The sequence below is a fragment of the Acomys minous genome (genome assembly GCF_964271855.1).
Source record: "Acomys minous genome assembly, chromosome: 10".
Taxonomy (NCBI): Eukaryota; Metazoa; Chordata; class Mammalia; order Rodentia; family Muridae; genus Acomys; species Acomys minous.
In genome coordinates, this window is record NC_140491.1 from 42,031,291 (window position 1) to 42,058,921 (window position 27,631).

General features: G+C 45.5%; 1 protein-coding gene across 16 annotated transcripts in view; it reads left to right on the plus strand.

The window, feature by feature from the left end:
* The window catches only part of COBL (cordon-bleu WH2 repeat protein), a 244,509-nt gene extending 217,933 nt beyond the window's left edge, over positions 1-26,576 (plus strand). For 10 of the 16 annotated variants that reach the window (XM_084798316.1, XM_084798317.1, XM_084798307.1 and 7 more), the window contains 5 exons: positions 5,320-5,417; positions 6,750-8,644; positions 10,591-10,710; positions 11,815-12,081; positions 25,217-26,576. In XM_084798316.1, coding sequence (XP_084654442.1) covers positions 5,320-5,417; positions 6,750-8,644; positions 10,591-10,710; positions 11,815-12,081; positions 25,217-25,234 — 2,398 coding nt within the window. In that variant the 3' untranslated portion in view covers positions 25,235-26,576. The remainder of the gene's footprint in view (positions 1-5,319; positions 5,418-6,749; positions 8,645-10,590; positions 10,711-11,814; positions 12,082-25,216) is intronic. The other 6 variants (XM_084798313.1, XM_084798314.1, XM_084798315.1 and 3 more) reach the window with 1 other exon arrangement.
* The last annotated feature ends 1,055 nt before the right edge of the window (positions 26,577-27,631 follow it).

Sequence of the window (27,631 nt, forward strand, 5' to 3'; positions counted from 1 at the left end):
CCTAGAAACTGTGTGACCACAGCAGCATTTACAAACAACACCATGTAAATCCCTGAACAGTCATTCCCATCAGCACTCAGTAGCCCCAGGAATAGTTAGAAGCATGTTGGATATTGGACAGTCCTTCAAAGTAGCGTTAGGACCCATGGGAATGTGGAAAGCACTGGGAAAACCACTCATTTGGTAGAGTGCTTGCTTTTGTGCATGGGGCCATGATTTGATCCGTAGTACTATACGAAAATGTTCATTTCTGCACTTTACAGTAGCCACTAGTCAGATTAGTTGCTAAGCCCTCACCAAATGGCTCTTCAAGTTGAAATAGTTTACATATGTAAAATATTCACCAAATCAAGTGATTGTCGAAGCTAAAATTAGAACAATTAAAATTACCTTCACTTCTCTCCTTTCAAATAGAAATGCAAGAAGATCTAAAATTACACATATGACCCCCAACGTATTAAACACTGGTATTAGACTCTGAGGCTTTATCACTGGGGAATGCTTACATCGGCAACAAGGGGGTCAAGCATGTGCCACGGTCACCTGGTTTCCCAAGCTTTCCCCTTCCAGGCTGTCCTAATCAGTTTGCAGTCCCAGGGTTGCTCTGGTCTTCATAAGCAAACTCAACCGCTCTCTCCCTCTGAACACATGATGCTTTTCCTCTCAAACATTTTTTATAACTGTATACATTTCTTAAAGAAACTATGCAAATCACAAAACAAACATAACTTGACGTGCTGTGAGTTGGAATCGTGCCATTCACCTTTTTTTTTTTCTTCCTAATAGCAAATAGAAAGAAAGACTCACCAAGCCCCTGTTTGTCCTGGCACTCAGTATCCCTGTTCTCATATGCTTGAAGCTACATAAACAGTGCTGAGTCCAAGCTGGACCAGAGCTGCTACAACTGGATGAGAGGCATAGCCTCCAACTCCACCCTGAGTCCCAAAGGGCAGTGCAGATGAGGCACATGAGCCTCCCAGACAGATGGGTTTGGAAGTTCCTGGTGCTCTTTGGTTGGCCCTCATAGCTTATGCAGCAGCAGGACCAGCATTATCACATTCTCTGCAGTCGTCGCCTCCAATGCTGTGTGAGAAAATAGCTCTGGCTGTGTTTATTCAACATGTGCAGGCTGATAGCGAAATGCCCACTTAATGTTAGTTTGCTTTCTGTTTTCTTGGTCTTCAGCCACAACAAACTGCCAATAAGAGCCATATCTTAAGATTCGGTCATAGTTGGGGTGGGGGAGGAAGCCTGGGAATGAAACATCCGTGCACGTTTGCTTTCTGTCAGCAGATGGGTTGCTTTCTGTCCACTAGGCAGCATTAAATGATATGTGCCTTGTGCTCTCCTGCAAGCCCGCAGGAAGCTACCTTCAAGACCCTTGATTAAGTTCAGGTAAGTTTCAAAGAGGAATGGTGTGTCGTGCATCAGTGTAGTCCTTTGCGACAGTGGAGATGAGTGTGCAGGAAAAGCAAACCCCACTTGATCCCTACCCCCCCCCCCAGAAAATCATAGATAGGAGACCAAACATTGGAAAATTGTCATTGACTTTTGACCTTGACTAGATATCCCTTGATGCAAAAGCCCAGGTCCAAAGAATAGCCATCCTTGAGGCACATCTGAGTTAGATGACACTGAAGGAGCTGTGAGAGGGCCCACGGCTACCTTGCTTGGAGATTTCAGGGACTTGGTAGCTTTTGTAAGAGACGTAACCCACGCCTGGCTTCATGCACTCCACAAGGCACCCAGGTTGGCTACCTTCTGGTATATGAATAAGTAATGACCCTAAAGACATAATAAACCACATCAGAGTGCCAGGGAGCAAGCCCAGAGCCATGGAGATTAGGAGTGTGCTGGCGTAGTGGGGGATGGAGTGGAGGGGAGTTGGGGGGTGGGAGTGGTAGCGGAGGAAGCCTGTTAGTCTGTGAGACAGTAAGGAAAGCGAATGGTCAGGGGAAAGAGATATCGGTAAAGGAGTAGCTTTAGTAGTATAGAGCCCTCATGCTTCAGCGAAGCAGTTGTGCTGGCGGGAGGGAAGAAGCTAGCTGAGAGTGCCCACACACCCAGAGCTGAGCTACTGATGGCTAGGGGAACTGAAGCTGATGCTGAGTGGGAGGAGTGGGAGGAATGACCAATGCTGCTCCAAACTGACTGTAGCTTTGCCCCTGATGCCCAGTGAGAGCCTGAGCCCAGTAGTCGCCTGTAGGAAAGAAGGCATCGCAGACCATTTGTGTGAAGAAACATTTAAACTCTTTTACAACAACAACAACAACAACAACAACAACAACAACAAAAGAGTTAACTAGAGTCTGAAAATAGTGCATTTAAAATTTTTCACATTAAAATAGGTTTATCAGGCTTGGGAAATAGTTCAGTCAGTGAAGTGCTTATCATATGAGTGTGAAGAACTGCATCCAATCTCCATAACATAAATTTTTTTTTTTTTAGAGCCCAGGCTAATGGCATGCGTTTTCAGTTCTAGCACAATGGAGGCACAGACAGGGAGGCTCCCTGTAGTTCCCTGACCAAACAGCCTAGCCTACATGGCAAACTCTAGAGAGAGGCCCTGTCTCAGAAATCTACACTCAAGCACGTAAGAGTATTGGAATACGGAAGCACGCACTTTTAAAAATTGCTTCATCACACAGGTTCTTTAGAGTAAAGGTCTCTGTGATTCGTCCTTTCCAGGAGGCTGGCTCATTCCTCGCTCACCCTTGTCCACAGGCGTAGGTGGTGTTTAAGTCATCACAGTTATGCTATATATAGTTCTGTGGCTTTTTTTTTTTCACGTACTGTGCTGGAAGCAGCATTAGTCGGTATTTCTCCATAGGCTGGCTGATTGTCATGGTTACTGATTGGACTGTATTTTTCCACAGGCTCTCTGATGTCAGAGTTACTGATTGTATTGCCCTTTACAATGTAGATAGCTCTCCTTGCTGCTGAATATTTTAGATTTCTTCACAGAATACAATGAACACTAATGTATTTATATTTTAACCTTCCATTTAATTGTTTCCTTTAAAAGATAGTGTCTGTTATATGGTTCCATATTGCTTTCTGTTTAAAATGAACAGCAGGTGTGTGCGCCTTATATTCATTGCTATTTCATTAGCTCATACTAATTTCTAGTCTAACATTTATTTTGAAAATGGTGGAATTTAGTTTTAATCCTTACTGGTAATAATCTCTTCGGTGATACAACTATACATTCTTTGAACAAAGACAAACAATTTGACATAAAATGTATGTATGTACACACACACACACACACACACACACATATAATGTTAATATAATATACAATTATATGTATATAATTTTCTTTGGCTGAACTTCAAGCATCCTAAACTACAAGTATGAGCTTAAAAATGATCTGTTTTATATATTGAATACCATTTTGCCTAGCAATTTCCATATTTTCCTCTGCCATACAGTCGAGCAGCTATTTGAGATTTTTTTTTTTCATCACATCCCCTGAAAGAGAAACAGCTTTAGCAAACTGCACTGAAACAATTAAAGGCCAGAAGCAAAGCAGTGGGAAGGACGATCGAGCACCTCTTGTGGTCCTTATTAATTGGTCTGCATGCACACACATCTCCAGCCAGCCCCCTTTGTCTAGCCTGTCAGAGGACATTAGCTGAGACTAACCCTGAAGCTGCTTCCTGGCTCCCAAATGGACATAGTCACTAAGGAAGAAAGACTCGTTTATTAGAATAAAAATTTTGCTGCGTAAGTGAGGGCTGTACAAGGCACATTTCATGCATCATTATCTGGGCCTGATTAGCACTGATGGAAATTGGTCCTCAATCTTAACAATCAGCGGAAAGGAACCTTCAGCTTTCACTAAGACGGACAATCGCCGTCGACATGTCTGCGCTTTTCTGCACAATAGGAAAACAGAGGCAAAGGCCCTTGCAGAGGCAGCTTTCAAATTGTTTTGGCAGCAGTTGTCTCACATATGCCATTGTCCCTGTGACGCAAATAAATCATGACCTCTCCCTCCTGAGCAGCAGGATGACATATCTTAGGATGCCCTGTGCCACAGGGGGCCACATTGTCCTTCCTGAGCCTAGACATGGCTAGGCCACCTGGAACAAGTGCACCTGCCTCAGAATGCTATGTGGCCTTGTACATGTCAGTAGGTCTCTTGTTACAGTTTCCCGTCTGGACAATGACGATGACAACACCACTTACCTTACAGACCATTTGTGAGGACCGTAATATGGTGATGTATACGTACAAACAAGTTCTCCTTGGAGTCCAGCGTGTAAAAGCTGCCTCCCTAGCACAAAGGCATGCCGTGCTTCTGGAGCTCAACTCTGAACGGCTCCAAGAAGGAAGCCATAGGCCAAGAATGGGAGCTTTTACACTACTACAGTGGGCACAATGTTTTCTGTCACTCTCGTCAAGGTCTCTGTTATCACAATCAAAATAATCTGAAGGTAGTTCACCTCTGCGGGTGGCCCAATCATGTACCCAAGCCTCCATACCTCCTATCTCCTGCCCGGCTCAGGAACTAAGATACAATCACATGATGAGAAGAAAACAGTTCAGGCAGTGTGAAAGCCCCTTATCGTAGTGGAGTGAATTGCTTCTTCCTTTCCAAATCATGCAGGTGGATCACGGCTGAGTGGCAGCACAGAGGGAGGCAGGGGCTTGCACAATTGAAGGACTTTTGAATATTTCCCATGCATCCCACGGGCGCTTCTCTGAGATTCTCTTTGAGAGCACAGGAAGTTCCAAAGTGCCCTGCACTAGAACCTGAAGCCTACATGACTGCAAGCTGGAGTGGGGAGGTGGTTCGGGGGGGGGGGGGGGGACGACACTGATAAGATACAGATGCTCAGGAACAGCCTGGTGGTTTAGCATCTAGTACAGAGACACAGCCCTGGCATCGTGACATACAGCTGGCCACCAGGTGCCTCACTTCTTAGGATGCCAGGTGCAGTGCGATGCAGCTACGTACCTGAGACCTGCTAGCATGTTCACTTTTCTGGTACAGCAGAATGAAAACATGAGGACCACATTACAACTGCATGGGTTTCAGCCATTGGCAGCATTGTGTGGGCTAATCTGAATGCAACACTCCAAATGTACCATGTTTTACATGCATAACTTACATGCTACATGTAATATACATGTGTACATACACATCACTCATGAAAATAATCTGTCTTTGTACATCCAAGGACAGTGGTGGTCCAGCAAATGTGAGACTGCTTAGCCTTGAGTGTCAATAGAAGTTTCTGAAAAGGACTACTAAGTGCTAAAGAATACTAATAAATTAAACAGTCTTCCTTTCTCTTTGGTATTCTCTAGAACTGAGAAAGCCACCATGCCTCCAAATGATGATGAAGACCTGTTCATTTCCGGACACTTCCATCAAACCCTGGCAGAACTTGATGAAGACCTGGAAGGTAACAGCCACATGCCTCCTACTTCGGTATCATCCTGTATCATGCCTCCTACTTCGGTATCATCCTGTATCATGCCTCCTACTTCGATATCATCCTGTATCATGCCTCCTACTTCGATATCATCCTGTATCATGCCTCCTACTTCGGTATCATCCTGTATGACCCTATGGGAAATCACTTTTTCTGAGTACTTTGGTGTGACTCCACAAGAAATAAGTCTCAGGACTGCAACTTGTTTTAGATGTGTTTTGCCTGTATGTAAGAGATGAGCTCCTCTCTCAGGTGAGGGCTGTTGTTGATGGACTGATTTTTGTCATGGCCCCAAGCAGTAGTAAGAAAGTGTCTCAGTAGTTTATAAAGTGCTCGACAAGTAATACTGCTTTAGCATGTTAAGATTTATTCTACACACATCAAAGATATAAGTATCCAGAACACCAAAATGAACTATAGAAGCATAATATGGTACAAAGAGAAGTGGCTGTCTTTATTAAAACTTATAATTCTTCCTCACTTGGTAGTGCAGAGTACACCATCTCTTGTCCATGATAGGCACTCTTAGCCAAGAAGCACCCCATGTCACTGCTGTTCTTTTCACGTGTTCTTAGGAAAACACTATAAGATCAAGGCAAATACAAATTGTAGTGAATAAGTAGAAAATCCATTAGACAAAGAAGATTATACTGTTGTCTTCATAGCACACTTCAAAAATAAAATGGGAAACCAAAACAACGATAAGACAGACATTAAAACTGGCCCCGATTTTTTTTAATTCAGTTTTCAGTCTCTTCTCATTGGTATTTGGTTGACAGAGCCGGGAATCTGAACCAGCCATGTAGTCTCCCATAGCCTGGAACCACATGACTCCCAGCGTCGATTAGTTCTTTGAAGTGTCAGTATAATTCTGAAGACAACAAGATTTACTTATTCTCTCCTTAAGAAATTAAAGCAAGAGCAAATCATCCTACATATCTCTTTTGTGCTTCTAGTGGACACAAGAAATAGGAAGGGCAAAACCCCAGTGCACTTGAGAACATTTCCCAGAGTATTCAGTGTAGGAATCTGTTCTGTTATTGAATGATTTGGCAAAATGTGGTAGCTAAATATGTCACCCTGAGGCATCGTGGATCTGCAAATGGCTCTGTGCTTGTGTGGTGAAAGTTGAGATTCTCACCCCAGGCAGATGCAGATTATAAATCAAGATAACATTTAAAATGCATATTTAAAAAAGTAGTAATCCCTGGGGAAATCAAAGTATTGGCCATGCTTTCACTAACACGCTGGCAATACTACGAAGGGTGCCAATTAGTGACTTGTGTTTGTCTTTCTCTGCAGGAATGGAAGAAAATTATGAAACAGATACCAGCTCCCTAACCAACTCTGCAAATGGTGTGTCTAACCACAGTCTGCAAGAAGCCATAATCCCTGATAGTGGCGTGGATGACATCCCAGTCACATTTATTGGGGAAGTTTCTGATGAGCCTTTTGACTCAGGGCCGTTCTCCAGTAGAAGCAACAATACTGCTACTTCTATCACAGGGGGGGTCGCCAGCCAAAGATCTCACCTGCCCCCATTTCAGACTGAGCATAGCCAGCCATATGGAAGGACAAATCGAAAAGAGCCTGACCCCTCCCCGCCTTCCCAAGATGTCAGAAAGAGAAATCAGCCAACCTTAGCCAACACATCTGAAGATGAGAATCCGGTTGAAATAGACCCCAGAGTTACTTCATTTGTTTCAAAGTGTTTTGTAGGTGAACTAAAAGCAAAGGATAAAGGCAAGGAGGGTGGTTTCACTCACAGCGAGACGACGCAGGCAGGTCACAGAGTGAACTCCTTGCCAGTGAATCCAAAAGATGGTGAGGATGAAGACAACTCAGCGCTACCACCGTGGTGTCACCGTGGCCAGGCTTCCAGGGGCAGCAGCTATGGACTCAGGTATGGCCTCACTACATATAAAATTGTTCCTCCCAAATCAGAGATGAGGTGTTACGACAGGGATGTGTCCCTCTCCACTGGTGCCATTAAGATTGATGAACTAGGAAATCTGGTGAGTCCTCACACGAATGGGAGCAGGACTGTATCCCATTCACCAGCTGTTGTTGAAACAGATGCTCAACCTATTGGAAAACTCAAAGAGTTCTGGAGGCGCAACTCGATGGAAAAGCACCTGAATGGGCCGGCAGAGTGTACGGCCAAAAGGCTACCCCCCTCCACCACCAGCACTGCCATGCCAGCAAAACCACAGCCAGATAACGGAATAAAGGCAGCCTTCACACTGACCACTCCCCAGCAGCAGCCTTCCCCACAGGAATACGGGGCACACCTGGAGGAAGAGAGAAGCCGGCCGCAGTCCGCAGTCTCCTGTCACGTCAAAGTGCCAGCAGCTAACCCCGCAGAAGTCACATTCCTCAAGCCTCAGAGAAGGACATCCAGCCAGTACGTGGCCTCTGCTATTGCCAAGAAGATGGGGCCTCCGAAAGTTCATGCAGATGTGATGAGACCACATAAGAAGACGGTTGGAAGGAGTCATGAAGAACCGAAGCTGGCTAGACCACCTCCCACGGGGAAAGACGAGGCAGCCCCCAACCTGCACTCGGAGGCCCAGCAGCATGAGTACGGGACAAACCAGGACTCGGTCTGCCTTTCCAGCAGCCCTGGCATGCAGTTGCCAGCAGGAAACCATCCCAGAGTAAAAGTCAGCAGCGCCTATGGGAAGTCATCGGCTCAAGACTGTCCTGCTGCTGTCCACAGAAACTCCTATTTCCTCCCAGTCAGTTCTTCCCAGAGAGATCGTGTTTCTGTGGGACAGAGCTGTGGTTTCAGTGAAAAGCAAACTACACGTAACCAAAAGACGAGCTCAACATCCAACCCCACGCAGACGCTAGACAAGGCGTGCCCACCCCCTCCACTCCTGGCAGAGGCCCATGACTCTGGGAGGATACTGATGAATGGCTCTGCCCAGGCCCCAGGAAATTGTGAGCCCCCCTACTCTCCAAAAGACTCCAGCCTGACTAGCTACATCATCTTACAGACAGAGGAAAAACCCAGTCCTTTATCTACAGAGGGTCGAGACGCAGACGATGCTCTACCATCCAGCATTTTTGGGCCAAAGAAAAAATTCAGACCTATTGTTCAAAGGCCAGTTCCAAAAGACACGTCTCTGCACAGTGCCCTGATGGAAGCCATCCACTCGTCAGGAGGAAGGGACAAGCTCCGCAAGGTGAATGTGGTAGGCATCAGGGGTTGGGTTCACGGAGCTCCTGGGCTTCCAGGATTGTCCTAGATCCCGAAAATGGGACTGAAAGAAAGACTGTGAAGGCGGAGATGCAAGTTTGTGGGTCTCATTTTAACTACATTCTGTCTCCTTCTTCTAAAGTACGTGAATAAAAGCACTAGAGGGGCTTTAGCTTGTCAGGCCCTAGCAGCCCAGCAGAAAGGATGCCAATCAATAAATATCCATCTACTGAGCCAGAGTAATAGTGAAGGCAGGGTGTGGTGCTGTCTGTGCTGTGGTCCAAAAGCAGCACTCTGTCAGCTTGGTGTTGTTGTAGCAAAATATCTGAAAAACTTAGAAAAAGGAAAGGTTTGTTTGCATCATGGTTTGGCGGTTTTAGTTCATGGTCAGTTGGCTTCCTGCTTCTGAGCTTGCGGCAGAGCAACACAGTATGGTGAGAACACATGGCCCATCAAATGCTCACCTCATAACCAGAGAGGTGAGAGAGACGAGTGCTCCACCATCCCTTTCAAGGATCTCCTTCCAGGACAACACCCTAAAGTCTTCACCAGCTCCTAGTAGTGATAGCTGAGAACGATGCCTTCCATGAGCTTCTGAGCAATGCCTTGACACTTTGAGATAGTAAGCCAAGGAGGGCCACTGCTTTCTGTACAGGCTTGTATGGCTAAACATTCTGAGGCCTGAGAATGGCTTCATTGTTGTGTGAACAGCATGAGGTGTCACACAAGCCTATGTGACAACAGGTGGGTACTCAGCAGGGACAAATGACACCAATTACATCAAATAACATCAATAGGAGGTCGAAAAAGGATGTTGCCGGCATGGCAGGTCTTATCATTTTGGAGGAAAGTGAAGGGAAAAAAAAACCATATCCCAAAAGTAGTTGTCCACACAGAAGTAACCACAGAACCTATAGTATAGTGAATGCATAGAACAGTAACATAGGTATGCACAGTCACAATCCAGAGTCAGGACTGTATGTAACTGTGTGCTATACCTCTGCCTGTCCACCAGTATAGTGCATAAGCTTGCCTGCACTAACATCACGCCAAGCACCTGTGATGTTCATTGCAGTAGGACATTAGTATGGCTACAGTGACACTGGGAGACAGGAACATTTCAGTCTTGTGACTCTGCTGTCACTGGTGTGGTCTGTTGTTGACTGGAACATTATGTGATGGCATTGCATTGTCAGTAAAAAAAAAAAAAACAGTAAAAAAAAAAAAAACCAGCAAGAGTTTGTGATCCTCCTCCATTATCAGGCCATTTAACACATCAAAATGTTATTATGAAGCTAACGCTAGTACTGAGGAGGTATTTCCTCCATTTTTCAGTTGAGGAAGCAGGGCAGAGTGAGTCTGAAGTTGCCTGGCCCATTGTCACCCACTAACATTCTCATCCCACAAGATTTCAGCACATACGCCCACTAAGGAAAGCTGGGAGAACAGCAGGAATTATCTCAAAGTAAGAGACAGCATTTGATGCAGGCCCAAATCTATAGCCTTTGATTCTTATAAAGCTTCCCCTCAACTTATTACAGGGTTATATCATGGTATCCCATAGCAAGTTGAAAATATCCTAATTTGAGAAAGCCTTTAATGAACTGAACTCAGCGGAGTTTAGTTCCACCTCCCTGCGTGTGCTCAGAACACCTACATCAGCCCACACTTGGACCACAGAGTCTAGCTCAAAGCCTGCTCTACACATGTGTTGAGTGACTTAGTAAAGTTTTTGAATATCACCCTGAATCTAGATAAAAAAGCAAATGGTTGTGTGCATATGCTACGGTACTGTGGCTAAGTTGAAAGCTCTTCAGGGACCTTCTGGGTGTAACTTTAAGCAGACAGGCTGAGGGGAACTGACGCTGTAAGCCCCCGCTGAACAGAGTTAGCCTTTCCTTGTCTTCAGAGTGAAATATGTTAACCTTGTTAATATTCTAGACTGCAGAGAGCACCTCAGAAGGAAAGCCAAAGAAACCATCCTACGTGGAGGCAGAGAGTGAGCGATCTGCCCTTCTGGCAGCCATCCGGGGCCACAGTGGAACTCTCAGCCTAAGGAAGGTACGGAAAAAGTTCTCCTATAGAGAACAGGTTCAGAATCCTGCCTGTACTTCTCCCCAGGAAACTAGACTGGCACCACTTAGCCCCCGTTATTCTAACTAGCTGGTAGCCACATCCGAGCTGCAACTTGCTTGGCCCATTGTCACCCAAATCCAGGCAGTTATCATGACCTCTGCACATATACAGAGAGAGACCATTGGACTGCTGGTATTTCTCTGCCTTTCTTGAAGTCCTATCCTGAAAATTCTCCTTCACACACATCATGATCTGAGGGTAGAATAACTTGGCCACTGCCACAGTGGCCCTCACAGTCTGAGGCAACTGTGCAAAGATAGCTCTGGACTTGCACAACTGTAGGCACAGTATTAATTGAGCTTAGAGGCAGGACAGAGCACCTGTGGCTGTCACACATGGAGTTTGAGGAATGATGTGACTTGTATATTTCCCCTGGGGTTTTAGCAGGTATCAATTTCAACCCCCCACTTGGCCAAATCTGTGTGTCTGGCTTGTATTTCTATGTTCACATGTGGAGAAAATTATGAGATCAGAGATTACTCTTGTACTACTGCTGTTCCTCGTATGTTTGAGACATGCCTTGTAAGAGCTGAGGACTCTATGTACAAGTCATCAACAGACAGATTTCTGTTTTCTGTGGCTCATCATTAAGGAACTGTATGAGGTTCGCTGGGAGACAGGTAACCGTGTGCTATCCTCTCAGAAAGGACCTTTACACAAATTGTAACTGTTTTAAGTCCATCAGTCTGCTATAACAAACCACCGTAGACTGGGTGCCTCAGAAACAACAGAGGTTTATTTCTTACAGCTCTGGAAGCTGGAAGTCAAAGGTCATGCCAATAGCAGAATTGGTGTTTTGTAGGGTTGTCTTTCTGGTCCCTAGTCCCTTCACACCAAGGCCTCACATGATAGAAGGTTCAAGGGCTCTCTGGGGTCTCCTGTATAGGGCACTGAGTCCATTCATGGTGTATCCACATTTATGAACTAGTCGCTTCCTATAGCCTCAAGCTCAGTGGCATCACAATGAATACAGATGAGATGGGGTACACGTGAACACTCACTCTAGTAATCATTCAACTGTCTTACTAGGTGTCATCCCTTGCCTCCGAGGAGCTCCAGAGCTTCCGAGATGCTGCGCTCTTGGCTCCAGGCTTGGACAAAGCTCAGCAAGAAGATCTCGGCCTTCCGCCTCCACCTGCACTACCACCACCACCCCCTCCAGCCCCCCAGACTCTGTCAGCCTCCATCCCAGTCTCTAGGTTCAGCACCGGCATGCCCCTCAGCAACACGGTGGATGCCAGGCAAGCCTTGATGGATGCCATCCGCTCGGGCACAGGAGCTGCAAGACTCAGGAAGGTAAGCATCGGTATGTGAAACAGAAACGGAGGCCAAACTGACCCTGCAGCCCAGCTTCTGAAGGGCACCACCATGGGAGGGGCGGACAACAAAGATCTGACTCGGGGCAAATGCCAGCTCTACATGCTACCACATGCCCACGTGGCAAGGCTTAAGCTAAACCCACTTCTGCCTCCCTCCTAACACAAACTCATTGCTAGTGCAAGAACAGGCTGGGAGCAAGGCCACAGTGTGCTCCCGAGAGCTCCCTAGAGGGAATGTAGCACCTTTAACCTACAATGTCATCCCCTATCTTCCCCTACCCACCTTTGTCTGCCAGCATAATGCAGAACTGTTAGTGAACTCAAAGTCTCTTGGCAGAGCATGCACTGTTTTCTTCTGCCCAGGTCACTTTTGGTAGTCTAATGCAGGTCTACACATCTATTTCCTATCTTGACACTGTAGAAAACTGTGGTCCCTGAAGCAATGTTCCCATATTGCACTTGGCTTCCAAGTTCTGTTTCAGCTCAGTACTACTATCCTATGAATTCACTGGCTTCTGTAGCTGCTCATGCCTCCTGGATATGGCAAGTTGTGCTAATAAAGAAAGCTAGGGTGTTTTAGATTTTTTAAGAGAGCACTGCGGCTTCCTAAACTGTGCTGCCCCTGAAGAGGTCAGTAGAAAGTTAATTGTCTGTTAAAGTTATTTTTATAAAACTCTGTTTCTCAGTGTCTCTCTTAACCTGGCTATTGCAGAAATAATTGAGACTCTTTTATATTTATTTAATTATAAACTTCACAACACAATAACTGAGAGGTTATTACTCTATTCTTAAGCCCCTGAGCTAATCTGCTTTCCTCCCAGCGTTAAGTCCCAGAGATACTTGGATTTTATAGCTTTCTTTGCTGCAGCTCCTCTCCTGATGTCTCTTGGACCTCTGCCCAAGGCAAAATCCCCTACTTCCTCCTCTAATTCCTCTTCCCCTAACTGGCAGGAAGTCCAGCCCTACTCTCTCCCCTACTCAGTGACTGGCTTTAAGCTCCTTTATTGGCATATCAGGGGACAGTTGGGGAGCAGTGTTTACATAACACTGAGACAGGAGAGTCTCAGAACAAGAATTGCAACCAGATATGGGGGCTACAGAAATCAGCATTTAAATTACACAATAACCTTATGCCTACAATCGTCACTTTCTATGTGAAATGTACCAGGCTCAGAGGGTCCAAGTCACTTGGCTTTGGTCATACAGAGACTGGACTCAGCACAGAAGGTACTTGTTGCCCAGGCTGTATCCTCTAAGGAAAGGAGGTCACCCATGATGCCAAGGCTGTGCCAATTTCACATAAGGCAGCTGTCTCCAGGAATAAGACAGGACAGACCACCTTGCTCCCGACTTAGAAGCCTACTGAGGCAGAGCAAAGGAAAGCTTCCTAGGACATGTGACTGAGGAAAGTTGTCCTTCCCTCAGCACTGTCCATGGGCACCCATAGGACACCAACTCTTTTGTTTTGCCAGAGCCTCCTAGGTGCTCCTGAGTTGCAGTTTTCTAAGCTCCCTTGGAATCCATTAGGCTCAGCTCCCTGGTTAACCCACCCGCCTCCACTTGAGCCTGTCATGGTTTGAGGCAGCCGTAGTTGTGCAGGTATGACTCTAGGTGAGCACCCGAGAAGTAATAGTCCCTACGAAGGATGTGAGCCATCTTTATCGGAGGCATAGCCTTCCGATATGACAAGCTTCATGCTGACTCCCCAGGAACCCCACAGGAGCATTACTCAGGACCCATTTCTGTAGAATTTGCATATGTCTGAACTTGTATCGTGAATGGCTGAGAAGGGATTGTGGAAATCAGATGAAAATGGCATGACTACAGCCATGAGGCCCCTCTGGGCCCCAGTCATCCATTTCCTACTGACTGAGTTCCAGAGGTAGTTCCAGGCTTTGGTTCTTGGTCCCTAAAATCATCTTTTTCAACAGGATCTATAACCAACATCTGATTCCTGAACCAGGCTTGTCAGAAGGCAGAATCCACAGGCCAGCTAAGTTAGACTGTCCACAAACAGACTTTGCTTTAAGGTTGGGGGTAATTAGGCATCTTGTTCACCCTTCCTAATATATTCTGAAAAACATCTCCTTTCATTTCGGTGAACTAGTCAGCCATGATTTGAAAATAGTAACTGCAAATTTCCAATAATTAACTATTGGTGAGTTGTAAATAGCTTTCATTATTGCAAATGGGTGTTAGCATTATACTTAATGTCTTCCTGGGCATAATGTGTAATACAAGCTTTTTATACTTATAGGTGTGGGGTTCTAGTTAAAAGCAGAGTGTACAGAGGCTCCAGTACACTCTGCCGTTCCTAGCACCTCTGAGGGCTCTACGGAGAGGGGATGAAAAGGACCTAAGTCAAGAGAAGCTCAAACCAAAGTTTTACAGCTAACAAGTGGTAATCTACAAATTTAAAACCTGGCCTTGCTTTCTCTAAGAACTCCTTTCTCTGCTTTGCAGAAAGTTCAAGGGAAGCAACGTTGCAAACAGTCTGAAAGAAGAGACTAAGTGTTTAGGAAATAAGGGGCAGAACCGAAGGACAGAGAATGAGAAGGTGTCAACAGATATGGCCAGTTGAAGGTTTGGAGGTGAGGAAGATGTTAGCCAGTACGCATCCCAGGCAGGCTTGGAGGAAAGGTCGTCACAGTGAAAATGTTCTAAGCAGGGTAGGAGCACAGCTATCAGTTCCCGGATGGTCTCAGCTTTGTGTCAGCTGCTTAAATGAAATCCACACACCAAGTGTTGATTATGTTTCTTGGATTGACTTAACTCTAAGGTTCCCCCTTCTCCACTCTGGAAAGTGTGAGTCAGTAAATGTTTAAAGGATTTATATGGCATGTTCATTTACAAGGTGCTTTGGGGCTGAGAGCTAGGTCCTGGGTGATGTGAGGCAAGTTAACAATGAACAGGTTCTTGTCACTGTATCTGTCACTATTGGCCTAGATGATCTCTGCCACCTACTTCAGAATATGGCATAGGCAGCCAGGATGGGATGGCAACCCTCCTGAGCATCCTCTCTCGGGGTGTCTAGGTCCTCAGGGGCTGTACTGCCCTCTCCTGGGTAGGGCCTCCACCCCTAGGGGCATCATCCTACCTTTGTGGCCACTGGCTTGTTTTCCTGGTGCAACTTTCTGTAGATCATCAGATATGGGGCATCAGGGGAAATGTTCATGATTCAGGTAATGGTTCCAAAAAGCTAGTCAGATGGTACTTTCTTGCTGTGCATGGACAATTGGCTTACATGGCTCTAGAGTACCAACATATGCAGGCTTTCCTTCTCCCTTTAGTTTCCTTGCCCTCTTTGGTCCGACTGGCCTTGAGGAAAGTACAGTAGGTCTGTGGCTTTCACAATGTGTATTGAGATCTCTGTAGTTAGGCATGTATGTGGCTCTGCATCCCTGGGGGTTCAGCGTAAGTTTCTGCTCAGGGAGGCCCTTGCATCTGGGTCTCCGGGCTCTGGGAAAGCCTGCAGTGCGCTTCCCACAATTATTCTTGCCTCTAAAAAAGCTTTTTTCCCAGTTCAGATCCTGGGGTGAGTGGCTTCCCCAAGATTTAGAACTCTAAGAACAACGACAAGAAACCTGACCACCTGACCATGGCAGGCAAATTGGGATGGTTGATCACCTTCCTGGGACTCAAGTCTCCTTAGGAAGATGCTGCTTATGATACAGAACAGTCATCTTGATGGAGAAAAAAATTATTATCGTAAAGATGGCAGCATTGTTTTTCAAAATGATCACAGTAACAGTTGCCATGACAATGCAAGTGGTCCAAGTCTCTGGCTGTTGATGGCCGCCAGTGCAACTCCCAGCTGCCAGACTTGCTTCTGGTTCCGTGTGAGGATGCATGAGGCTCTGCTATAACCACCCAGGATGCTCCTCTTCTCAAAGACAGGTTTCAGTGCACATGGTGTCCTCCTTTTCCCCTCAGTCCTTCATTCACGGAAAAGGTAAAGCAACTGCCTTGGCAGATCTGTGTTAAACGAATTGTGTCAGAGGGCCTGGAATGCACGCCTTGTTTCCTCTTGTCTGTGTGTACAGGTAAGCATGCACATGGCAGTGCGTCAGGCCCTAAGCCTTCAGTAGGACCTGCCAGGACGCAGGCACTGGGAGAGCTGTCCAGAGAAGACGGATGAATGAAGCCTTGTCATGCCTACAAAAGCACAGTGCCACAGAGACACAAAAAGGGAGAGAGAAGAGAACCCCTCAGAACAACCGAAGGACTTGGTTAGAATCCCCACCCCACCCCACACAGAGGGCACGACAGGCTTCTTCTCTGTTGCCCTGGGAAGAAAGGCAATGGCTTCCATTTGATAAATAGACAGGTGGGGTGCTGATATCCTAAGTGACTTTTCCTGGCAAAAACATTCCTAGGTCAGCACCTTTGCTATGCCCAGACATCTTATCAGCTCGTGCCTGCCTTGGCAAACGTCCCATGAGCCACACTGAGCTCACACAGCACAGGTGCCCTCTTTCCCACCATTAGAATCACTGGTGTAGACGCACGCAGGCCATGCCCCTTGACCTCAACAGGAAGCCCTGAGAGCTGATTAGACGTGTAATGGTGTCAGGAGGTCCCAGGCTAGGTAGAACAACCAACCTCTTCCTTCTCAGCTAAAGAGGACTCCGTGTTCCAGGGACTAGGGAACAGCAATCTATACCAGCACAGACCTGACTCCTGGGTATGGTTGCTTCATACACTGGGCCCAGGTTGTTCATTGTGTAAGCCTAGCTCTGTGCAGTTAAATCAGAGTAGCTGAGATATTCCAGCAACAGTTCTCCCAAGTTACCTGTTGTCTCTGAAAATAGAGCTAGGGTGAAGCCTGTGCGGCCACTGCGTGCATTCATCCTTCCTGTTTTCACTCTAAACTGTCTAAAAGGCTCCTTCAGTACTCAGAGTGGCTCAGTTTGCCTATGTCACTGCTATGCAATGTTCCCTTCGGAATGCAAGTCACAGCTCTGAGTTCCCTGAAAACCAGTGTAAGTTCCATTGGATATGGGCCTCCGTTTGCACAGCATAGACTTGCACAGCAAGGCTCACCCATCATTGTGTCATCAGCCCCGTCAATAGCTGCTGGCATACAGTGGAGATTGGGCCACGAGCTGGAAGGGACACTAAGAGTGCCAGCCCGCCCGGTGGCATCCTGCTGTCTGTGTGCTAGGAGCTTACGGCGCAGAGAATCATTTGAAATTCTTGCCAAATATCCAATTCAAGTAAGAAGTACACACTTTTCTTTCCTTTGGGAAAATAAAATGACCTTTGGGCATCTTCCTTCCTGGGTTCTTTGCACCCTCACTTGTCAACCAGCTGCTGGCTCCTCTGAATCCTTCAGTGCCTAGAATCTTCCCATCCAATGTGGAAGAAAAGCACTTAACTAGAGAATTTCCTCTTCTCTTGGAGAGTTCTTTTTGCCAAGAGATCACTGCCCAGTAGCACTGTTCGCTCACCTTTCTCCATACAGAGAATATTCTCCATGGCAGGTGAGGAAGAAAAAATAAATAAAAGTTTAAATATTTTTGTGGCTTTCTATGTTCTCCAGTGACACCAGAGAACTTTTTTTTCTTGTCTAAACAAAGTAATATGAAAATATTTTAGGAAGCAAGACTCTTGTAGGAAGTTTCAGTGTAGGCCACTCATTGTGATCTCGGCGTTGAGGCCTGCTCCTCAGATAGGCTCCGCCTCTCTTCTCTTCACACATGCATGTTGTCCTCCAGGCTGCTGCTGGTCTGTTGGTCACAGAAGCAGACTCTCAGTAGCAGAGCCGTCCCTAGTGCCAATCTAGACGGCAGGAAGTCAGCAGTGTGGCTAAAGCGTGAGCTGACATCATTTCCTCTCGGTGTAAGCTCAAGCAACATTGACAGTTTACCTGCCTCCCTAAGCTTGCTTCAGTGAATTCTAGCTAGATCTTTCCCATGCTGCCCTTGTATAATTTCATTTTTAATATGACAAATAAACGTATGAGCGTGAATTTCCCTTTCAATTTTTCACCCTAACACAGTAAGAACTACTCCAACCCAGATTGCCTCCTCATAGCCTTCTTGCTGGTGGCGGACAAGGATTCCAGGTCGTCTATACTGCCTGTGAGAGCAATGGATGAACAGATGAGCTGCCTTCCTGTCTCCCTTCCCCTTAACTAGCTTGCCCCATTTCCCACTTAGCCTCATGTGCTCTAAGAGATTCACCTAGCTAAGGGATCACAATACCGCTAGAAAGAGTGATCTCAGAATCCTTGCATTAGCTGAGCTGGGAGTGCTCACTCAGCCTGTGGCTCCATGCCCAAATGCACATTACAGATCACTAAACCTGGGCCTGGTTTACTGTACATCTATAGTGTGCTCCAGAAGTCCATATGCTAGACAAGAAACCTAATGGGAGTTCTGGCCGTTGTTGAGCAGCTCCTTCTGTTTTCCGCTTCCCTGCTGTAAAAGGAATATGTGCACCCTGCCACATGTGTCCTGTTTTATACTGCCGCCTTGATGTGCATCCGTAGACCCAAAACCATGGGCTAACCCAGTTATGGGCTGAAACTTCTAAACCCAAGAGCCACAGCAACCCTTTCCTCTGTGTGGGGAAGCGGGTCAGCACAGGAACGCCATGAAATCACACAGTGAGCAGGTGTGCTGCCCAGTCATTGTGGAAAGACACTGGGGCACCTGGCAGCGCTGTAACACAGACATCACTCTCATTTTCCAGGCCTGAAAATGATGTGAGCACTCTCAAATCTTCACCAAGCCAAGGTATCAGCCCACGGTCCACAATGTGTGCTCTTGACACTCTACACACATTCGGGTGTTACACTGTGGGACTTCCCTTGAACTATCTCAGAGCTGACTGAATGGTTTGCTTGAAAGTGTGTCTAGGCTTCACAGCCGTCTCTCTATCTGACTTCCATTAAATGCAGCTTAGCGAGCTCCACTTTCTCTTGGTTTTGCAAGAAAGATTGTCTTTAACATTGATTTTTATAGAAAAGGTGTCGAATGTGTTAAGAAGTTGGAATTATTGTGCAGCGAACATCCCTCTATCTAGGCCTATGAATTTTTGGTGACATCTTGCTATATTCTTTTAACCCATAGCTGCCCATCTTGACAATTTACCCTTCTGCCTACTGCACACACTTTTCTTTCTTTGGTGGAACGAGATCTCTCTGTGTAGCCAGGCTAGTCACCCTGTCTCAGTCCCCAGAATTCCGAGATTACAGGCATGTGACTATCACACCTGGCTCAGGACTGTATTTGTATGCAATAGAAGTACTTTGCAAACATTAGCATTCATGCCTCCGGGGTGACTTCACCTGCATGTTACTGGAGTTTACTTTTTACAGTTCTTTTTCAGGTAAATATACATAGAGTGGCAGGTATACATTTAAGGAACTCAAAGGTCATTTTAATGGGGCTCTATCCTAACCATCTTGAGATTGGTTTTTGGTAAGAGTCACAAGAAGAATAAACCTGAAGCAGTAGTTATAGAGAGCTTATAGGTGTGTCAGTGTGTGTGTGTGTGTGTGTGTGTGTGTGTGTGTGTGTGTGTGTGTGCGCGCGCACGTGTGTGTGTGATTTGTAACTATTTATACTGACTGGTTCTGCCTTGGTACAGTTTGTATAGGCTGATTGGGGAGCAAGGGAGACATAGGAAGACTGCGAACCTGGAACAGTGGAGGTAAACCAGTAGAGTCATGCTACCCAGGAAGACTGGATAGAGCATACGTAGGAGGAAGGACACAGCTTTTAAAATATACTTAATGGGTCTCTGAGAGCTTCTTCAGCCCAGAAGGTAATTTCAGGGATTGGATTTGCCATCCTACCTGAAGCAACCAAACATATAGGAAAAAAATGACTTCTAACTGTTTAGCAAATTTCAAGGAAAACAGTCAGGCAAGAAACTGGAAGGCCAGCCTGAAACACTAGTGACTGAATGTGACTCAGACCTGACCCACAATGAACCCAGATATTAGAAAATATTTAATGTAGCCACATCTAAAGAATACAAATAACAAGTATGTTCGTGACTATAACAGGATTAGATTATAAATTAATAACAAAATGGCCTCAGCAAAATCCCCTAAATATTGAAATAACATAATTTTAAATTAAAAAAAAGAAAATCAAAGGAGAATTAGAAGGTAGTTTGAGGTGATTGTGAATTATACCATGAAAGCACAGAGTGCTCCTATAGTAGTGCTTTCTAGAGAATTCCATGGTGCTTTGTCATTCTACAGCTGAATAATGTTCTTCCCTAGGAAACTAGAAAATAAAGAGCAAAACTGGAGTCTAAAATTGGCAGAGAAAAGTAAAGGTCACAGCAGGAATCAATAAAATAAAAGAGAAAACTGATTTTAAAAGTTAAGGCCGCAGCTGGTTCTGGAACAAAACCAATAAATCGGTGTATCTGGCACAGGATATATCCAAAGAAAAAGATTATTTTTGTCGATTTTAGAAAGGATACATGATATCACAGAAATTCTACAGATACAATAAGAGACTGTTGTGCGAAATGAATATCACAAACAACTTCATGCATGGCTGTGTTACTTTAAACACATCAATTTCAAATTATGAAAATACAAAAAAAAATGCAAAACTCCGCAAGAAACTGAATAGCAATTCAAAAAAGCCTTCACACATCACGGGTGAGTTCTACAAATGTAACAAGACCTCTAAATAAATTCATCCCAAAAGCTGAGGCGAACAGCATTCAACTTACCCTATGAATCTGGTTACTGATTCCAAAACCAGACAAAGATATGACAAGAAAAAAATAAAAACAATATAAGAATGATGGGCATGATGGCCAAGAGAAATGAGTCCCAGGAATGCAAGGTTGGGATACCATTTAAAAATCTGTTCCCATTTGAACTATTCTTTAAAAGTCATTTTAATAGAGTCCTTTGAAGCATTTGACAACATACATCATGTCATGTGAAAAAAGGCAATGCCTCAAACTGATAAAGGCCATCTATGAACACTGGCGGCTAACCCATGCCTAACAGAAGAAAAAAAAAATGAATACTTCCCCCAATATTAAAGAAAATGCCTTTTTCTCTCTGCTTTTTTTCAACACTAATGGAGCTCCCCCCCTCCAAAAAAAAAAGTAGGAAGGCAAGAATATGGGTATGTTTGCATTTATTTCTATCAGTTTCATTTATAACTGCCTCAAAACTGAGGACGACTGGCCATCAAAAGATTGACTGAACAATATGATATGTTTGCACAGTGTTCACAGCAATAGAAGCAATGCTTATACCTGCAGCAATATAGATGAGTTCAAGGTAATTATGCTTAAAGAAGCCTGGCCATAAAATTTAGCCCATGTCATATTGTTTAGCTTGCCATCAAATTTAGAAAATATAAACTCTATAGTGTTAGGCGATTAGTGATATGTGAGGACTGAAGGGAGTTAAAGGAAATCTTAAGAGTAGATGTTGTGATCTTGACTGTGGCCATGGTGTCAGTGGTGCATGCATTATTAAAACATAACTTAATCCGAGCACTAGGGGAACCAAGGGCCATTAGACTGTCTATAAGTTAGAGTCTGGCCTGTTGTAGATAATGAGTTCCAGGCTAGCCAAGACCAAATTCTGAGCCTCAAATGCATGCACATGGTATCTATTTTTCTGTTTGCATAGATAGATGGATGGATAGATGGCTGGATGGATGGATGGATAGATAGATAGATAGATAGATAGATAGATAGATACACATATATAATCTATCTCTAACTCTCTGAGACAGATGATGTGTCCATCATATTTCAGTTGTTAATACAGTAAATATTTACCTAAAAACAAACTCCTTCCTCCCATGTACCTCAACCCAGATAGCCACCTAAAGGTTGTCTCCATTGGCATGCCCCCCCACCCCCCACTTCAGTCCTGCCCCTTTTCTCCTGGATATCTTTTTCCTAGAACCTCCCTCACCCCAGTGGGCACTGCAAAGATCATGAGTTCTTCTCCTCATTGCAGGCGTTTACCACAGGGAATCAGAAAAAGAGAAAAAACAAAAACAAAAACAAAAACAAAAACAAAAAACAAAACAAAAAACCTTTTTAACAGCCCACTGAGTAGTTTTCAGAGAAGCGTCTCCATGTGTTTTCTGTCAAACCTCCAGATGCAGTCTTCCCAGCTTCTTGGTGTTCTAGACTCCGGGATGGATGTATTCTGCTGGTTTGGGCTGACAGCTGAAATCTGACTCGAGGAGCATAGAGAACAGGGTCTGGGGTTTAGAGGAAAGCACTGTTAGAATGTAAGGGCTGTACTACTCTGTAAGCCTACAGCTCTCTGCCTGCCCTGCTGGGCGGTACTGCTAACTAGAGTCTTTTATAAGGCACCACCCCTTTTCCATCCCAGGCCATGGCCCTGGACCGGCCTCTTTAGCTTCCTTCTAATTCATCCCCTCCCCTAGCTTACTGTGCCTCATACCTGCATGGAGTACTGATGGTCCTGGCTCTATCTCCTCCTGGACCTTCCAGCAGCTCCCTGTTAGGCTTCCCACATGTATCCCTAGCCCCCACCACCTTTCTCTGTGACACCCTGTAGGCAGGCTCCCTTTCTGAGTCACACTGAGGCAGCTCTGACCACATCCCTGACTTTGCCTCACCTCATCCTCTCCCCCGCGACACCACCTGGTTGTGTTAAACACAGATCTGGTCCTAGTCTCAGGACCCTTGTACTTGTCTTTGCTTCTTGCCCCAAGCACAGTGGAATTTATCTTGGATGTGGACTGTGGTCATGGCTTCCCTACTCAGCTCCCTGCCTCTTATGCCTTCTTAACCCAGTGGCTACTGCATCATTGTTCCTCCTCGTTTCCATTGGCTTTTGGCAGCTGTCTGTAGGACGGTTTTGCCCTGCACAACCAGGTCTGCTGTGGGTATCTTGTGAGGGACCATGTGTGACTACTGTATAGCTGTACAATTGATAGTAGGACTGTCACCTACATCTCCTTCTTCCTAAGCTTCACCAATAACGCTGCCCAGAGAAGCGAACCCCCAGAGACCAGAGGATGCTAAAAGATTGTACAAGGTGTTACTAGGCCCACAGGAAGACAGAAAGGAATTGATCCATGTATTCAGTTGGCCAGAGGGCCTGTCACCCGACTAGGAGGCCTCACTGAGCTAGCTGCTTGTGAATTTTTGACCCAAAGGTACTAAGTCCTTCAAGATGAATGTCATTTTGTCTGTATCACAGATCTCTGATTGAATATCACTATACAGAAAGTATTTACTTGGCTCTGAAGCTGACACGTCTACCTCATCTGCTGTGCCACTATCCCCATAGGGTCATCATTCACACATTTTCCCCGTTGCAGTGTCAGAGGCAGAAGCAGAAGGCCACACCACCCCCTTTATCCACACATGGCACAGGTTACCACCTGGGAGCTATGAGGCTAACAGCACTGGCCATATCCCACACCAAGTCCATGTCTGCTGTTCTGAGAAGAAGCAACAGGCAAAGGGTTTAATGAGCCACACACAGTGGCTTTTCTTTACGTGGGAGGTTAGGGCTACGAGTGGCGTGTCCATTGAGGATGACGTCCAATACCATTGGGCCAGAAGCACAGCAGGGAGAGTGCAAAATTGTTCTAGGCCTGGGCTAGACACTAAGCCCTTGGGAGGCACTATACTCCTAAGGGACCTAGTCACATCCCAAAGCCACCACCTGTGCCTGCCATCACCTGGACCTGAGATGGTCAGCTTACAAATATGAGGAAATATGTTCTTCCAAACCCAGTCTACCCATTATTCTTGAGGTACAATGGAACTGTTGGAAATATTCATTGAGGGAGCAGAGTCCCAGCACCTATGCATGCAGGCTGAGGATGGGGGAAGTGACCCGCGCTTGGAGGGTTGTAGCTATCAGATGGATGGAAGAAGCTCAAGTCCTTGTAAAGGACAACTGAGAAGCTACACTCGGCACTGGCTACTGCACAGCCCAAGGAAGGTGCTTCAGAATTAACAGGTATTTGCGGGGCCTAAATAACTTGGTCCTTTGCACCTTAGTCCAAAGCATCATTAACAAAGCTGCCAGGGGAGGGGATCCCTTAATGTTGAGATATCCGGGGTAGAGGGGTGCTGACAGGGATGCAGAAGACTACTAGTGCTCATGAAGAAAAAAAGAAGCTGGAGCCATACATATACAAGTGGACAAAAGGTCTGTGTGCTCTGCTCAGCAGGCCTCACTAAGGTAAAACTATGTGTGAGCACTTGAAGCAAAATTCACCTTGTCTTTATGTGAGAGGCCAAACTCCTAACAGCAGCAGTAATGCATCACTGTTGCCTTGAGCTGATATTCAAATGAGCTGAGACTTGCACACCACACACGCTATCCAGCATGGCAGATACACTGGGCATAAGCTGCGGACTGCCAATGCAGTGGCACTTGCATCAGCTCCGAAAGAATTTGTTTGTGTTTGTTGAGTATTTGCTTTGGTTGACAAACTAAAGAGGTAGAGCACAATGCCAAATCCCCAGTCAGTCCTGCTTAGCCTGTGCTCCAGTTTGATACACCAGGAGAGAGACAGTGGCTATTTCACAGAAAACCCATTTTCTTAAATCATTTTCAGTGGTACTAGAGACAGTACCCCAGATCTGGATTTCCTGTTGCTAGGCTGTCAGGAGAGAATTGAACCAGAAGGTGCTGTGTGATCTTCCCTGCCAAACAGAGGAAGAGCGTGCATGCTCCTTCATCCACACAACTCTAGTCATGCACTTTATCTATGTGGCAGTGGGTGAGCTTACTAGGGTTCTTGCCTCCCAGTGTCCCTTCCAGCAGGACAGTGGAGGAGCACAAGGGAGAAATGAGTATGGTTTTGTGGGAGAGACCTACAAACAAAATCCATGGATTCCATAGTGTTTGGGTTTTTGGGTTTTTTGTTTTGTTTTTTGATTTTGTTGTTGTTGTTTTGTTTTGTTTTGTTTTCTCATATTCAGTCGCAAATCACTGGAAGGTTTTAAGCATATTTGTATTTTGGAAAGGCTCTTTGGGACAGTAAGAGCACCATGGCCATTGGCCTCGACCTCACTTCTCCAACCCCCTCTAACAAGGATGAGCATGCCTATCCCTCTTCTGTGCACTCTGTTGCCCACAGAGACAGTAACTCTACCCATCTTCACTGCAGGTTCCCTTGCTCGTGTGAGGTCCTACCACTGCAGAAATGATCATCACTAAAGGAATCCACGTGACAGGAAATGAAACCATCAAGAAGTGGGGGTACTTTCCTGTCTCCAGGCCAACTTACCCACAATGGATTTTCAGTGTTCCTTCATAATGGTCAAAAGGGAGATGCTGCTTTGCTGTGTGGCTCGTGTGCCAAGGACATGTGATCTGCCTCTGAACAGTCACAATTGCCAATAAACTGCTCTTGTTGGCAGAGTAATGGAAATACACAGGCTGGAGCCCAACACTTACACTCGATTATAGCTATGGGTACAAGGAATCACGCCTTACACTGATTTTTGGATCTTTGAGACTTTGACCACATACCCATGGTTAAAATAGTTGGTTTAAGAACTTTTGAGTTCTAGATGGACAGAAGCATCAGTCAACAGAAATCGTCAGATCTATCACATGCTACAGGATGCCCAGTTTCCTGAGTAAGAGCAGTGGGGGAAGGCTGCTACGAGATGACTTTCACAGGATAGCATAGCATCGGGTTTAGATTCCTCACACAGGGAAGCCTCATGCCTCACACATGATCTTGGACTGTGATCTGACCAACTAAGCTTTTAAGATTCAACTAGTGCTGCCCAGAGCAGCAGCCCTACTTGACTAACATGGAGAAGGACCTTCTTGGCTCCTTACAAGGTGATGGGAAGCGAAGATCAGAACACTGGAAGAGCTGACCCTCTTTTATTTTTATTTTTTATAGCTTGTATACTTTTCCCCCAGTGCCCCATAAGGCTATGAAGTGCATCAGGCCACTGTTGAAGCAGCCTTGCATGGAGCTGGAGACATCACCAGTAGCCTTCTGAAACCCTGCAGAAGGCCAGGGAACAGGGCGTTGGGCACATATATGTCACAGAGGGCAGTCCAAATGTGCTGCATATTCTGTGGCTTACATTTTATCCTGACACACTTTGGCATGGTCCAGCAGCTGCCCTGGTATTATATGACATTCTTATAGTACATTGTGGGTAGACACAATCTTTAAAGAATTTAAGCTCAGCAGGAAGTTTTGTGTGTGTGTGTGTTTTTTTTTAATGTGTCTCTGAAACTCTTTCTTATATGGAGAAAATCAAGACAGCAATAGAAGTCAAAATGAGTTCATGATATGAAATCTCTGCCTTAGTAAAAAAAAAATACATGAAAGCATTTTACTGTTTCAAATCTAGGCATCGGGTAGAGTGGGAACTTGGTAATGTGTGATTAGCATTGCTGAACTTTCTCAGTGAGGCAACAGCTACCAGCCAATTGCTCTTAGTTACAGCTGTCTGCTCTTTCTCTTAGTGCCACAAATAAATGCAAATCCAATCCTGTAACTGTCGTGTGGATTTCATGCTACAGTGTATGTCCTGCCTGCAAAATGGAAGGGATTAATTTATTCCTGCCAACAAATATTTTGGCTGCTGTGTTAATCAGTGTTCCATCACTGTGACCAAATACCTCAGGTAAACAGTTTAAAGGGGTTTATTTTGGCCCAGGGTTTGAGAGATTTGAGCCCTGTTGCTGTCCCTGTAGCAACACAATGCATCATCACAGGAGTGTGTGCTGGAGGCCTCTGCTCACCTCAAAGTGACATGACACAAAAGAGAAAGGAAGAGGCTGGGGCCTTGATACCTCCTTCAGATGTGGAACAACAGTTACCTGGCCTCCTCCCACTAGTGCCACAGCCTGGAGCCAACCCTCTGATGACAGGCTACTGGGGGAACTTTCAAAATCATCACATATCTTAGATTATAGAAGAAGAAACAGACCTTAAGCAAAATGATGGGTATAGCATGCATAAGTGCTATAGAGGAAAAAGTTGTCAGGTAAAGGGGATGAGAGACTAAAACCGAGTGATGGAGAAAGGCCTCAGTTTGAGTAAATTACTAAAGGAAAAGACAAAATCAAGGCAGAGAGAAGAGCAAGCGCAGTTTCACTAAGGGAGCACCATATAAGGGAGAGGGGCGAGAAGGAGGCTGTTGTAGAAGAACGAAGAACAAGTGAAAACGTACATCTCTCAGTCCTTAGACTACCAACCCATATAGGTCTTTGGGAACTTCCTGGAGCCCTTCTCAGTGCCGCTGAGCTCCACAACCAAATGTGAGAGGTCCAGAGATGGTCCTTGGGGGAGCACAAGGGCCTCTTCCTCTAGTTCATTTTTCTCATGTAGACCAACGTGATACTATATATCACCTCAAAATATATAAACCTTCCAGTTTTTGAGGTGCGGGATATCAAACAACCAAAGCCTCCTGGTTCATGCTGAGCTCTCTGCTAAGTGCTGTCATGATTACTCTTGTCTCATCTTAGTCAATCCAGATAGCAAAGCACCATCTTCCAGGTGAGCAAACGGCAGGCTAAGAGGACAAGACAGGCCCATCATGTGGCT